Here is a 14,600-nt window from a genome sequence, read left to right as displayed (position 1 = left end):
GGAGAGAGAGGCGGCGGGAGTTTTAATCCACATGAATGACTGGTGTGTGTGTGTGTGTGTGTGTGTGTGTGTGTGTGTTCACCCCCAACCCTGGACAGAGATGCTGGAGGAGAGAAAATTAAAAAAAAAAGTCTGGGGAGACAGAATGAAGAAGACCTCCCCCCCTGAAAAACACACGGGAGGGAAACAAGACAAACCTGGGTCTGTTTGAATTTGCAAATAATTCTCTGCTGTCGTTTTAAACGTTTAAGTTCAATACGGTGCGGCTGAGACATGAAGAATTATTGGCAAACTGTCCGACCCAGGTCTGGAGAGAGACAAACACACGTTGAGTATCACAGAATAGATGCTACGCTTGAGAAAGAACCTGCAAACGTAAAAAAAGAAAAAACATTGACAGCCTCATCTTTAAAAAAAAACTCTCAGCCCTCCTAATTCAATACAACGAGCATCAAGCTGAAAGGCTCGTTTTAGACTCCAGGTGCCTGAACACCAGTAATTTATTTAGCTTTGTTTTAATTATGATTACATCTGCCATCAAAGCATAAAGAAGCATTTTCATTTTTATTAAATTCAATGAGTCTTGGGTGATATCCACAATTTTATATCACGAGATGTCTCACTCTGTTCAAACTTCTGTGATCAGCTCTGGAACAAAACGATGTGTTAAATTCAGAATATTACTGATCAAGACTTTTTTAAGTTTAAAGTCTGACGAGGTATTCGATCTGTTCCCTGTTTTTCTGGCTCGTTCGTGACAACAAAGGAAAAAAAAAACAGAAAGTCAAACTCGTCCTCTGACTATGTGAGAGGAGTTAATTGCCTGTTTAAAAAAAAAAAAAAAACCTGCGTAGACAAACTAATTCTGTTCTGGTATAACAAGAAAAGGGAATCTGTCGTACGTAACGTGACATCACAAAACAGATGGTGTGGTTATATTTCATGCTACGTTGGATACACGTACGTTGGTGCAGCAACTTCTGTGAAGCAAGAAGGGAAGAAGCAAACAAACTTCTCTCAACGCGACCCTACAGTAACGAAACTCGCTCGCTGTGTACGTAACGGAGACGATGGATACGGTTGTTAGGGTTACAGTCAGGAGGAGGAAATCCATGCAGACACAGTCCATGCAGAGATCCACAGAAGTGACGACCACTTGGGGAGGGTAAAGAGAGGAAGAAGAGGGCACAGATGAAGAGAGAAAAGGATGAAGAACGTGTAGTCGTGACAGCTGACAGAAAAAGAGACACACTCGCACACTTTCCTTCCTCTCATACACACACACAGACACACAAGTCTTACCATCACTTTTACCAGGAGTGCCATCTTTTATGGGCATTTAAGAAAGGCGGAGCAGCAGCGAGTGGGAGGAGAGGTATAGAGGAAGACATTAGTAGCAATTGAAGCAGGAACAGGAGTGAGTGGATAAGCAAGGGGCCTCATCATCATTAGTAACGGCCATTATGGAGCTGTGAGGACTCATCGGAGAAGAACAAGGAGGAGAGAGGAGCTTCTGCACGGCGAGAAGATGACAGTAAATATCTTAACGGCGGCGTTTGGCTCAAAACTTTCCCCATTAGCTCGAGACGTCGGTGAATGCGTCTTTAGGAAAGTGTCAGGGAGGCTACTCAGCCTCATCACAGCCATTTGTCAAGAATGTCATCGTAGGATTTAAACAGTTCCTGCTGGCAGAACAGTCTAATGACGACCTCAGCGGTCGTTAATTACACCAGTCAGGCCCATAAAAGCCAGTGACTGCAGGAGAAAATGTCAGATCTGGCTGAGTGAGCCTCTGATAAAGGGTTCATCAACATCGCAGTGTTCTCTAAATTAGCCTAACTGGATTTGTTTGCATTCACAATCCAGAAAATAGAGATTTATTCCTTTGTAAGCATGACGAAGAGGTTTGTTTCGAGGGTTAGAGGGAGACGACCGATGGATTACCTAATGAGGCGTAGGATCCTGGCGGCAGAGCAGCCGCCGAGCTGAACGGCGAGGAGGCAGGAACGGTGGACAGACGTGACTTTGCGCTGGAGGCGGCGTTTACATCGATGTCACTGCGAGAGCGCTGCAGAGAACCAGGCGTGGTGTGAACCCTGGAGCCCACCAGCTTACCTTCAGCAGCGCAGAGATGAAGAGGAGACAGTCAGATGAGGTGGTGACGTTCATATACTGACCATCTAAAGCTGCAGCTAATGATCATCCTCATTAATTCATTCTGTTATATCATGATTTATTCATCAAACTGCTTGAAAATTTACTGAAACAATTAACAGATAATTGAAATAGTTCTAAGTCTTCAACAAGAACTGAGACAAAGTACATGCACAAATCATTTATCAGCAGTTCATAAGGGTTAAATATCACAATGTTTTTTAGCAAAGTGCTTTTCGAATGTCATATGTCATTTTTTTAGCTCTTTAGATCGTTTTCTTTTATTGCAGTAATATTTAAAGTCTTAGTGTGTCTCATGTCTCTACAGCACTCAGCTGTAATTTAGTGCAGTTTAGGACTAAAAGGGTACAAAGTATTGATTAAGGGAACTTCAGCGTGGTTACACTTTACTGCTGTGTGCAGTAGGACAAGGTTTATGTAACTGTCTGACATTATATCATCAGACAATTTATTTATCTGATAATGTAATAAAACAAATAAATAACTTTGCAATAGCTTATTTACAAAATGTTTTTCCCTTAACGACTGAATAAAAATGTAAAAATGCCTGAAGTCGAGTCTTTAACTTCAAATTAGTTTGAAAAAAGGTCGATTTTCTGTCAAATCAAGATGCAAGACATCAAAACAGAGATAGAGAGTCACTTACGAAGTGACTTACTTCTTGTTATACTCCCTCCGATGACGCTCTTCACGGACAACGGCCGGCTGAAAGAAAAAACATGAACAGCAAGAAAAGTTTTAGACTTCACATCATATTTCACCTGAATTCATCTGAAACAAAGAATCAGAACAACAACTACTTTTGTTGGACGACATATTTTCCAAGAAATAATTGCAAATAAATGACATTATGACACTGATGTAATGAACTTTAATGAGCTCCTTCAAAGCACAATAATCTTTTTTCTTAATTATACCCAGACATTGGAAATTACATGTATGTAAATTAAAGGCCCTGTTAACAAAAATCACACTTAAATAAATATAATAAATATTTGGCACAAGTGTGAGGCAGTAACTACTGAACAGATAACAGACTGGTACTCCTGTTTTTGGCACTTTTTGCTCGGTCATGTATGAATATCGATAGAATTAGAACATTTAAAATGAAATGACATGTATTTGTGAAAAGTGACTGTATTGGAGAGCACTTTGAAATAAAAACAGGGGTCATAAATGGACCATGTGCAGTAGATTTCCAAGAGCTGAGACATGATGAGCATCAGATTGGAAAACATGGCTTTCCGTGAGACATTAAAAAATGAGCTCACCCTAAAACACACACACCCCTCCCACACACACACACACACACACACACACACACACACACCGATGACCACAACAGCTGCAGTCCTGATGGATTCAGCATGAGGTCATTAGCCAACGCGCTCCATCGGGAATCTATAAACTGGCTAAATAATGCCAATCGATCCGAGAGTTTGTGCACGAGCGCTCGGCCGTCTGCTGCCCAGCTGATTCTAATCACCAGTGTTTTTACAGTCATATTCAACACGACGGATGCATTAGTGGTTTCCCCCAATCAATTACTGCACACGGATGTGAGAAGACAACAAGATGAAGATGGAGAAGTGATGGAGAACAGAAGGATCGTTGGGGTTCTTACTTAAGACTCTCCTGGGAAGACGACGAGGATCGGTCCGACTGCGGCAGAGACACGATGCTGTCAGAGCTCCTCAGGTGAGACTGGAGGGCCTTCTGATAGGTCGACTCCAGCGCCTGGAACAGGTGCTCTGCCTCGCGGCTGTAGTGACCGTGGAAACCCCAATAGCACCTGTAGGTGAGGGCGAGGAAAGTCAGAGGATGAGATGATTCACCGCAGAGATAAAACAGAAAGTCTGTTGGGGGGGGGTGACACTTACTTTCTGGCGATGGATCTGGCCTCAGAGTCCGCATCGTGGATGCCTTTCTTGATGGTCTCGGTCAGAACGGCCACGTGTCTGGGGTAGTAAGGGAACATGGCGAGGAGGTTACAAGCAGGTAAAACCAGGAAGTTAAAAGCAGTCGACTCCTGTACGGTTGGAGAAAAAAAAAAAAAAAAAAGAAAGAAAAACTCCTGCAGTGTATGTTTCTTCTTCGTCTCTGCCTGCCTCTTACAGTTTTATCCCCCCTGCGGTCCACGGGGAATGTGGCCACGCACAGGGTTCTCCGCACGCTTTTTAAAGTCTCTGCCGCTGCGGTTGTCATGGTTACAGAGATGGAAAGTCGCCTTATAGCTGGGGGTCTTCTCGATGATGGCGGCTCTCTCGCAGGACTCATCAATTTAATGGGCCTCATCAGTGGTGCATCCAGTCAACACTTTTGCTAACTCGAATGTTAGCGAGCTCAAAATGCCATCATGTGAGAGGAGGAGGAGGAGGAGGAGGAGGAGGAGGAAGATGCCGAACACACGTACTGCACGTTACATCGCTTTATCTGTTTCACACTCACACACTTGTTTAATACGCAGTCTTACCTTTCCAGTGTATTAGTGTGCCACTCTTGTAACATGAGGTCCAGGAACTCGTAACAGCGTCTGGAAAGTAAAACACTTCTTAAGTATGCAACATAATGCAACGTTTGGATGAGATGCTCTGCAGGAGAGCTCGGAGATCATCTTCTAACTTTTGGGATTAAAGAGTGACTGCAGCAGAGGTGTTTACGTTCAGTTATGTTGACTGCTGTTACCGATTTTTGGAAAAATACTGAATATCTGCCCCAGAATATCATCTACCCCTCCTGGAAACTCATCAAAATAAATGAATAAAACAGTGTTATATACTTTGTATTTTCAACAGTATTGAAATAATGATATAAACAGTTATATAAACGTCCTCTCACCGTCTGACTGCCACTGATTTGGACGTGCAGTTACTGGTGATGATGGGGATGAGACGCGGGTAGTGTGTGTGCTGGAAGACAAAGAGGAAAGTCCAAAAGTCAGCTTTCATTATTTCATCGTACATCTTTTTCGTTCTCACACAAAAAGAGGATTTTGTGCCCGACGTCTCACCCTGAGGATGAGGCGGATGGCGGCCATTCCAGACGTGGCCATGACTTTGGCACTGTTGGGCACGAGGTTCAGCAGCGTGGGCATGATGCTCTCCGCCCCGTGGTCAAACTTGTTACCCAGCAATGACGACAAATGTCTGAAGGAGGGAAGGACACGCAAAAAGAGATGTTACTCCGCAAGTCATTTACGGAAAAAGGGAGGTGAAAAACAAAAGAAAGACAGGATAAAATTTGACATTTATTGTCTGAAGAAATTGTAAAAAATGTCCTAATAAAGACCGAACATCTGGTCCACCTCAGCGCGGGTTTATCTGAGCGGTGGTGACATTACAGAGGATGACAGGATCCACGGCGCTGCCATCTATTCATCAACCTACTGCTCTTTCAGAGCATCTCTGCTCTGTTCCACCTCATCAGGGTTGTATTAAAGTTTACATGACGGATGTTTTTATGTTTTTTTTCTTGGTGCGGAGCGCCCGAGCAGGACTCACGTTCATTAGCTTAAGTATGTGGAAAGAGAAAAATCTGAGCAGGCTGTTTTTGTGGCATAACTTTAATCAGTTGAAGGTTTATGTTAATGTCACCGCTGCCAATCAAAGACCATCCTGGAAAAGGCGACTGATCCATTAAACTTTAAACACTTGATAGGTTTTTTTCACGATACTATCCCATGTGTGTTCGGGATCTTACCCCAGTGTGATGCAGGTCTCTCGGACCACCTGTGAGCGCAGATCTTTAGCCGACAGTTTTAAAGGAGCCTCCAGGAGACGAAGCTGCTGAGGAAAACCTTCGTACTCAGCCGCTCCGGCCAGCATGAGAGAGCGGACCTTCTTCATCTGTTGAGCAACAACATACATCAGTGTTTATCATCACTGGATTCACGCACTTTAACCCCGTTGAGTGTGTAGACGTGAGTCTTACCGCCACCACTCGGTGCTCCCAGTCATGTTTGTCATCAGACAGCATCTCTCTGATCTTTGACATCTGATCCTCCAACTCTCTGTTAGAGTAGATCTGCACACAGAACGACCGGAGAGATCATTTAAAATTACCTACATACTTTAAAAGGTGGAGATTAGTTAAAAATACAATAATATACATATAAAAGCAAATGTTCCACGTCCGTAGATCCCTGATGTTGAAACACATTATGATAAAACAAATTTCTATCTCACCGCGACTGTTGGCACATCTTCAAACGCTTTGATGAAATCTTCTTCATCAACAGCACCGGCACCTGCTTCTTTACCTGTGAAGAAAGAAAAAGGACAATTCATCACACCTGTAGTTTAACGGCACGTCAACATGTCTATTCAATTAGTTATTGATTATCTGCTTTGAGTAAACTGATAATATACATGGTTTGTCGACAAAACAAGACATTTGTAGACGTCACTAATCAGTGTGAACCATTTTCTGAACCCAACAACTAATTGATTTAGAAGTATGAGCAGCAGGAAAGCTCGTCTCTCACCTGAGGCCTTCGGTGTGGTGGCTGAGCTGGGTCTCCTCACTGAGCTCACTACAGTCCTCCTGCCACCGGGGGGCGCTTTGGATGATGACGAGGAGGAGGACCGGCCTCCATCCACAGAGTCTTCATCCTCAAAGTTCTTATCTGGAACAACAGAGGCAGAGAAAGGATAAATACACGATGTGACCGGGAAGTAACAGCAAACGTTCCCGATCACTCGATGACTGAGAGGTATTTCCTGTAAAGGATCAATAGATAATCATTACTGTCTCGTCATTCAGAGACACGTCTCTTCCCTCTGGGGTCACTCGGTGATCTGAAACGCATCATCACTCTCTTCTCGGTAATCAGACTCATCTTTCTGGCCTGCCTCAGTGCAGAGCGCAGCGCATGTGTCCATTCAACCTTTATCTGTCCGTCCATCTGACTTTAATCTGGTTTGGCAGCCGTGCACAGTTACATGGCCCCCTGTCACCTGCCCAACGTGACCATTCACACGGGGGATTAACCCCCGGCAGATATGACGACGCCGGGCGGCTGCTGTCAGCTGAGGCACGGCTGCTAACGGGAATGTTTGCAGCTGAGGTCATTGTCTGTTCGATTTAAAAAACAACAACCTGATTTATCAGAAAGAACATGCTCTTGTAGCTCAGCACCCACTGTTAGCTGCATGTAAACACTATACCTGAGTCATATTCATTGATGAAAACTGAAAAAAATAAAGCAGCACAGAATGATGATGAGGCTCGTACACAATAACCAGCTCTCAGTATCGTAACCATGACACTGCATCTATCAGGCGGACAGAAAACACAGAGTGGAGGACGGGAACAAGAGGCAACAGGTTGATGGAAGGAAAGAGACGTCTAGCCGGAGGAAGCGGACGGAAAGACGAGACAAAAACACCAAGAAATATGAGAGCGAAAGCCGAGCGGGGAGGAGAACGGAGAGATAGACAAAAAAAAAAAAGGCATCGGTCTTACGAGCGCAGATTTTCTTGCACACCAGCTTCCTCAGCATGTCTCTGCTGCACCATCTAACTCGCTCTCTCCTCTCCGTCAGGCATCCCTGTCGACAGGATGTGTGTGTGTGTGTGTGTGTGTGTGTGTGTGTGTGTGTGTGTGCCACGCTGGGCTCTGACAGAGTGCCAGACTAACCTCCCCTCAAGCCTTCAGTTCAGTAGTGTGTGTGTGTGTGTGTGTGTGTGTGTGTGTGTGTCTGTGTGTGATGGTGGTGAAAAGAGGGAGGGGTCTTTTGTTGTGAGATCACCTCTTTTTTTTTCTGCCTAGCTAGTAAACACACACACACACACACACACACACACTCAACAACAAACAACATAATTACTGCGTTTGAAGCTGGTGTTAATGCCGGAGCTCAGAATGAGGTCACAGACACAATATACAGACAATATATCGCATTATATTTTGGTTATCCTGGTTTTAAAGGCTGACTCACAGTTAAATAGACCCACTCAGTCATTATATCCACATTACTTATGATTATATATCTGTTTAATATGATTTTTTTTATCAATTATGTCATATTAATACTTTGTGTACGTACAAATAGTCACAGTCTACAATATCAAAAGGGACATTATGTAGTTCTGGAGAGGAATTTTAAACTGAGAATTTCAAAATTTACGATATTAAATGAGGTTGTAAGCAAACTCAGAACCATTTATTGTGACGTGAATAAACAAGCTGTTCTCAGAGAAAAACACAAGGTCACAGAACACTGTTTGAAGATAGAAATGAGGCGGGGTCCGCCACATGTAAACAAATTAAAACAGAGTAAATCGTGTGCGGTCGGTTTGTTTATTCAGTTTATTCAGTCATGAGAACAAAGAGACTTTGTCTAGGCAGTTCTCTATATGTCTCTCTATATACATATATATTTATATATTTAGAAAAAAAATTCAATGAAACACAGTAAATACAGTAATAATAATTAAACTGATAATAAGAATATACTGTGAGATAGAAACACTGTTTGGAAATGACTATATCTGTCTTTTTCAAATACATGTTCACCTCTGGATGCTCTGGAGTTATTGGAAATACTCAGTAACTGGATTTAAACACAATTAAAATACACTCGGAGAGACAAAAACAACTGTGTGGATTTAGAATTTGAATATTGTCCCTATTCTGTTTCTTTTGAGGTACTACAACATGAAGAAAAGCAGCCCGACACTCCACAAGAGAAAAATGAGCTCACGCCGTCGGTACAAAAAGGCTAATAGCTTGAACACCTCGACAGAAAGAAGCACAGCCGCCTCGCTCTCGTAGGAGAGTATTGATCAGAGCTGTCGGAGGGGCTGTTCTCAGCGACGCTGACACAAATGTCGAGGTGATTAATCTGTGTGTCGGTGGAGCCATTAGAGCTGCAACATGCAAAGAGCCGATCAAACACAGATTCTCACACAGCAGCCTGGATGTTTTCATGAAAATATGACAAGACAGAAGATAGAACAACATCCTCTGGGGGTTCACATACAGTTCGTGTCCGTCTCATTTTGTTGTAAATAAAGTAAAATATCATGTAGTTTTGTGTTAAAGCGCTCAGGGAACTACATCGTCTCCCTCAACACGTAACGACTAACATGGAGCCAATCTGGCTCAAGAAAAGGTGCTAAAAGAGATAAAAATCACATTAAATTTGCTCATATTGACGACTGCAGTCATATGAAAGGAGAGTTGCTCAGTTCTGTGTGCTGCTGATAATCAGAAGCAGCTCTACGATGTTTAAATTACGAGTTTTGTTGAGCGTTCAACGACATGATGTCACTAACGAAACTGCTGGCTGTGTCGTCTTTATAATGATGTTTTCACAGCCTGATTTTTCATTAGTTTTAAGACAATCTGAGACTTTGGTGACTGGGAAAATAAACTTTTATATTGACAAACATCGTATGTGTGAGTCATGACACAATTCAAACAGGATCAATAAAAGTATTTGTCTCTCTTCGTTCACAAACATACAAAGGTTTTCTGAAATCTTTATGGTCCTTTAATACTTTTTATGTACATTTATAATTCAATACATAATTATATTTATTGCTAGACACTAAACTAACAAATCAAACACCTGACAGATAAAAGGTACTACATGCAAAGATGCAGAAATAATGATAACAAAACAGTTTTTATTCGGAGAACAGCTTGGAATAAACCTCTGGCAGTTAGCATGACAGCTATCCACTGTTTATCCTGCAGAAAACTGATGTTAGTGTTATTAACTGAGTGTGATTTAACTATAAAGACGCACACACAACGTGCACTGTCAGGTGTGTTTGGGGCATTAATGGTGTGATGTCTTAAATGTCCACTAGGTGTCAGGAGACGCTGCGAGCTGCAACACTTCCAACACACTGAAACCCTCCAAAGTTGCTGAAGCTGCACTGGCATCAGCAGAGTCGCCAGTAATCTGTCTCTCAACCACAGATTTATATAATAGGGAGGATTTTCTCTCTCTCCTCTCTCTGTGCTCTTTAGAGAAGGAATAAAGGTCCAAAGGCACGAGGGATTTAGGGAAAGTTCTGGAAAAGTAAAAGTTCAGGGAGACGATTAAACCTCTGCCTCTCCAGCCTCTACATCACATTATTTACTCTCTCGTTGTGTTTTCTTCTGCTCCGTCTCTGCCTCCCCGGACCTCACAGGGGACACCAACAGGGTTTTTCCACCGGGCTCCGGGTCTCGTCCCGTCACACAGGCAGTGGGTTTTTTAGCCAGCAGCCCTGAGAGGTTACGTAAGGAGGCAGGAGGCTGGTGGTGATCAGCGTTATGTCATAACAAAGATGTCTTGTTCTGCTGACACACCAGAGAGGCTGCGGGCAGAGATGTCGACCTCATGGCTAAAAGTTTTGGGGTTTTTTTCTGAAAATCAAATATTTACCAGCCTCTGAACTCTCTGATTTCTGTTCCCCCTCTCTGTATTTTTTTTGTATCACACAAACACTTCATGTGAGTTTTGCTCCCTCAGAAAAACTTCAACCTGTTTGATCCAGACGGGATTTTAATCTGACAGATATCTGTGACCAGGCAGGAGAGGAGGAGTCCTGACTGTGAACTGATGCTGCTGCTGATGACGGGTTCTGTTAGCTGTTTTCTCAAGATTGTGAGTTATTTACACCACGTGCCAAAAACACACTCAGCTAATTATAATTTCAGGTATACATTTCACTGGCAGGACAGTGGTTTTACTAGTTTATGGAGGAATTAAGTGCCTGCCTCCTTGCAGATAACTTTACAGATTTCGATCAAGTAATATGCATTTTCACATCATTTTGGATGAGAAAGCAGAAAGCTGGAGCAGATAATAAATAAACAACACACAGTTGAATAATCATTGCGGCTCTAAACATCTTGCTGGCTACATCATCTGATGTGTTTTAAATACCTTTACTACCTTGTCGTTGGCTTAAAGTAATTTTTTTTGTCTTGAACACACAAAGTCCAACAAAAGAAGCTACAAAAGGAAGCTTTGATTTGTTAGTCTGAGCCAGAGAAGTTCGATTGAGCCCCTAAAGATGAAGCTCCACCTGTTCTGACAAGCGCTGAGCTCTAATGCCTCCGAGGCCCCGATCTTTACAACCACCTGCCGGGATCAAAAAGAGACACAAGTGGGAACAGATCTTACAAGAATGTAGTGAATGTCACAGCAGAGCACCAGTACGAGCGAGAAGTGTGATTATTCAGCACCTTCAGCAGCTGAGTTTCCTACGATGATGAGGAGAGATCACGATGAAAAGGCGACCGTGGACAGTTTTTATCTTCCTGTCCATCTAAAAATAAACCGAACCTGCATGTACAGTAAGTAATTTATACTGCGAAGCATCTCTCTCACTCAAAACAATGAAAATAAAAGATGTAGTTTTAAAATGATCCTGCCTCCGTTACATTCCCGTCTGCATCACAAGTGTTCGATAACCACATCTGCAGAAATGTGTGTTTATGTACAGTTTATATTCTGGGTATTAAAGGGATATCAGCCAATATATCAACATCGTAATCGTTTTACTTCCTTATATCAGTATCCGCCCCTAAAATTAATCTTGAGCCCTATACTGAAAAGATTTAAATTCAACAATACCACAGTTTCTCTGATTAACAGTCAGCACATCCTCACATTTGAGAAGCTGAAACCAGAGAATGTTTCGCATTTTCACCTGAAAAACATCTTTATCGATCAACTTATTGTTCCAGCGCTAAATAAATAAAAAAAATAATACTAATCCGTTCTGTTGTTGAAAAAAATACCAACATCTGCTTCCTGATGTCTTATCACACAACGTCAGGCTGCAGGAAAATATGAAAGAATGATCAACAAAATGAATTCTCTCAGATATACAAGCATAAAAACAAAGTCTATTCAGTGTGGGAGTGACGTTTTCACAGCGGACAGACACAACAGAGACACGTTATTGTGTTCTGACTGGCTGCGAGGACAATGAGCTGCCGTCAGACTTCATAATCAACCCAACAAACGAAGGGACAGAAGCCGGGAAGCGGCTTGTTGATTTCCCAGAAGCAGTGGACGACCAACTAACTGCTGATTTTATTCCTGATGATATTTATTCCTGGTCAGCCTTCCTCAGCAAGTGATTCCCTATAAAATCTAGAAATCTAGGTCTTGAACAGGCCTGAAGCGTCAGGCTGCTGCTGCTGCTGCCAACAATCAGGATTATCTTCTCCTCTCGTCCTAAAAGAGGAAATATGACTGTGTGCTTTAGAAATCACAGAGGGAGCAGAGCGATATCTGCCTCAGTCACATCATGTTCACTGAAAACAAAGCAGCGCTGTCTGATGAAAATCAGTCATTCTGCCGACAAAGCTGACGACCTGAGGGCGTTTAACCTGAGGGTTGTTCTGATTCAGCTGAAAAATATGTATTTGTGCTAAACACTCAGAGACAAACGCTGCATATCAACATCCTCTTTATGCTTCGTTATAGAAGAAGGGGGTGAAAATGTTGTTTTGTGGATGTCACCAGGATATAAAGTTAGCAGTTAACGTCTCTGCAAACGGCGTTTCACGTTTATTAGCCACCTGTCACTGCAGCAGGTGGAGAGGAAGGTGGTGGCGTTACAGCCAACAAGGCATCAAAACGCCTGAGAGAAGTTTGAGTCGCACCGCTGGATCTTTAAGGACTCCTGGAAACATTCGTAGTTTTAGGGGCGACAGGAGTCAACAGCGTGTGATTTTTAGGGCAGTTGTGGAGATTTCCAGCGGACTTTGTGGCGACAAAACCAGGTGTGTTTTTTAATTAAACCTGTGGACATTTCCTGGGGTTTTTAGTAGAAACATAATGGGTGTTTTTGAAGGAGCCCTAGAGACATTTACATCCATGTTTTGTACAGTTAAAACCAGGAGCTTAAGGGACACCTCCAGACATGTCCAGCAGAGTTTGTGCCAGCCAAGATTGGCTGTTGGACCATCTTCATTCGTGAATGTCAAATCAAAACCCTAACCAAGTGTTTTTTCTGCCTCAACCATTGTGACAAAAGAGAATAAGACAGTTCAAACAAAAGAAACAAAAAGGTGCGACATAAAGAAATGTTTTGGTTTTGTAGAAACACATCTGGCTAATATTTATTCTGGTGATCTGGTTGTTTATGAAGACACTGATGGAAAACATTTTTCTTTATACTGAAGTATTGTTGGAGTTTTGTCCTCTGCAGTGAAATCTATCTGTCTCTCTCGGCTGAATCTATCAGCCAAGAGTTTCTCATTCCTCTCACAAATCATCCCTTCAGCGCTCGGTGCTGCTGAAAGCCGAGCTGAGAGAGAAGAGAAGAGAAGAGACAGCCAGGTAGCAACGAGAGGAGAAACATTCAAATGTAGAGACGGGAAGTAGAGCGAGGCCGAGAGACGGACCAGAAAGAGACAGAACCTGGAGTTAACACCAATATAAACTTGTATATGACATAAATATAGAAACATCTCATTGTCTTTACACCCCAGAAACCTTAGGAAAATTAGGAAAACTGACATTGTCAATCACAAATCTGCTAAATTTCAATCGGCTCCATGTCCACATGCTTCTAAACATCTCCTGGATGTTCAGTACCATCTCATTATGGTCCTTTTTTAAAAGCTTTGACAGCTGGACAGAAAGAGAGCTAACCATAAAAGCAGAGTCTGTACATGCAGCCTGCTGAGACCGACTCTCAGTCACTGAGTTTGTTTTATTCAGTGCAGTTGGTATAGACGACCCCGGCCGGCGTCCTGGCAGAGAGGACGGCGCCCTGAAAGACTCCCTTTAGTCGTCAGACTCACTGAGCAGGGGCTTGTTTTCTCTTTTCACTTGGCAGAGAGCAGAAGGAAGACAATCACATCATTCAGTCGGCTGGACACAATTTATACTCGTGTGTCTCTCTCGGTCCTCAACACACTCTCACTTTCACCAGCTCTCTCAGCTTGCAGACTGCTACTACAACCACAACTACAGCTACTATTACTTTATATGATTATTCAAGGCAAATTCACCGCTTATGTCAGCAGTCATTATCTTAGGTTGCACGAATGGCGTGACATGAAGCCATTCGTGTCAGAGTCATTTCGTCAGCGGATGACGCGGCGTCGGCTTCATGTCACGTGTGGATGTGGAGGTAAACTGAGGCGAGAGGCAAACAAACCAGGAGACAAAATGGACAGAAACTAAAAAACTGCGGCATTTCTTTACAGTTTGTTCACCTCCTCGGTCCACATGTGCCGACTGCTTACAGACACTCAGTGTCTTCCCCACAACACAATCTGACTGAAACCCAGACAACGTACACAAGTAAGTAAATCTAAATTTAGAGACCAAGATTTGTATTTTTTTTGCTCTCCGTGATCACTAATAATCGGTATCTGTATCGTCTCTGAAGCAACACATCAGTCGATCCCGAACGCATACTGATAACAGAGGAGAAAACAGTGAAAATATCTATTCAAAC

At 42.8% G+C, this 14,600-nt stretch overlaps 1 protein-coding gene across 35 annotated transcripts in view; it reads right to left on the bottom strand.

The window, feature by feature from the left end:
• clasp1a (cytoplasmic linker associated protein 1a) overlaps positions 1-14,600 on the bottom strand; it is an 80,900-nt gene that overhangs the window by 22,151 nt on the left and 44,149 nt on the right. For 18 of the 35 annotated variants that reach the window (XM_037109828.1, XM_037109819.1, XM_037109822.1 and 15 more), the window contains 12 exons: positions 6,659-6,799; positions 6,360-6,433; positions 6,106-6,198; positions 5,875-6,020; positions 5,186-5,321; positions 5,014-5,084; positions 4,649-4,708; positions 4,056-4,133; positions 3,800-3,967; positions 2,822-2,880; positions 1,945-2,115; positions 1,303-1,326 (listed from right to left, as the gene is read on the bottom strand). In XM_037109828.1, coding sequence (XP_036965723.1) covers positions 1,303-1,326; positions 1,945-2,115; positions 2,822-2,880; positions 3,800-3,967; positions 4,056-4,133; positions 4,649-4,708; positions 5,014-5,084; positions 5,186-5,321; positions 5,875-6,020; positions 6,106-6,198; positions 6,360-6,433; positions 6,659-6,799 — 1,221 coding nt within the window. The remainder of the gene's footprint in view (positions 1-1,302; positions 1,327-1,944; positions 2,116-2,821; positions 2,881-3,799; positions 3,968-4,055; positions 4,134-4,648; positions 4,709-5,013; positions 5,085-5,185; positions 5,322-5,874; positions 6,021-6,105; positions 6,199-6,359; positions 6,434-6,658; positions 6,800-14,600) is intronic. The other 17 variants (XM_037109820.1, XM_037109829.1, XM_037109845.1 and 14 more) reach the window with 3 other exon arrangements.

The sequence above is a fragment of the Acanthopagrus latus genome, chromosome 9 (assembly GCF_904848185.1).
Source record: "Acanthopagrus latus isolate v.2019 chromosome 9, fAcaLat1.1, whole genome shotgun sequence".
In the NCBI taxonomy this organism is placed as follows: domain Eukaryota; kingdom Metazoa; phylum Chordata; class Actinopteri; order Spariformes; family Sparidae; genus Acanthopagrus; species Acanthopagrus latus.
This window is presented reverse-complemented; position numbering and strand designations above follow the sequence as displayed.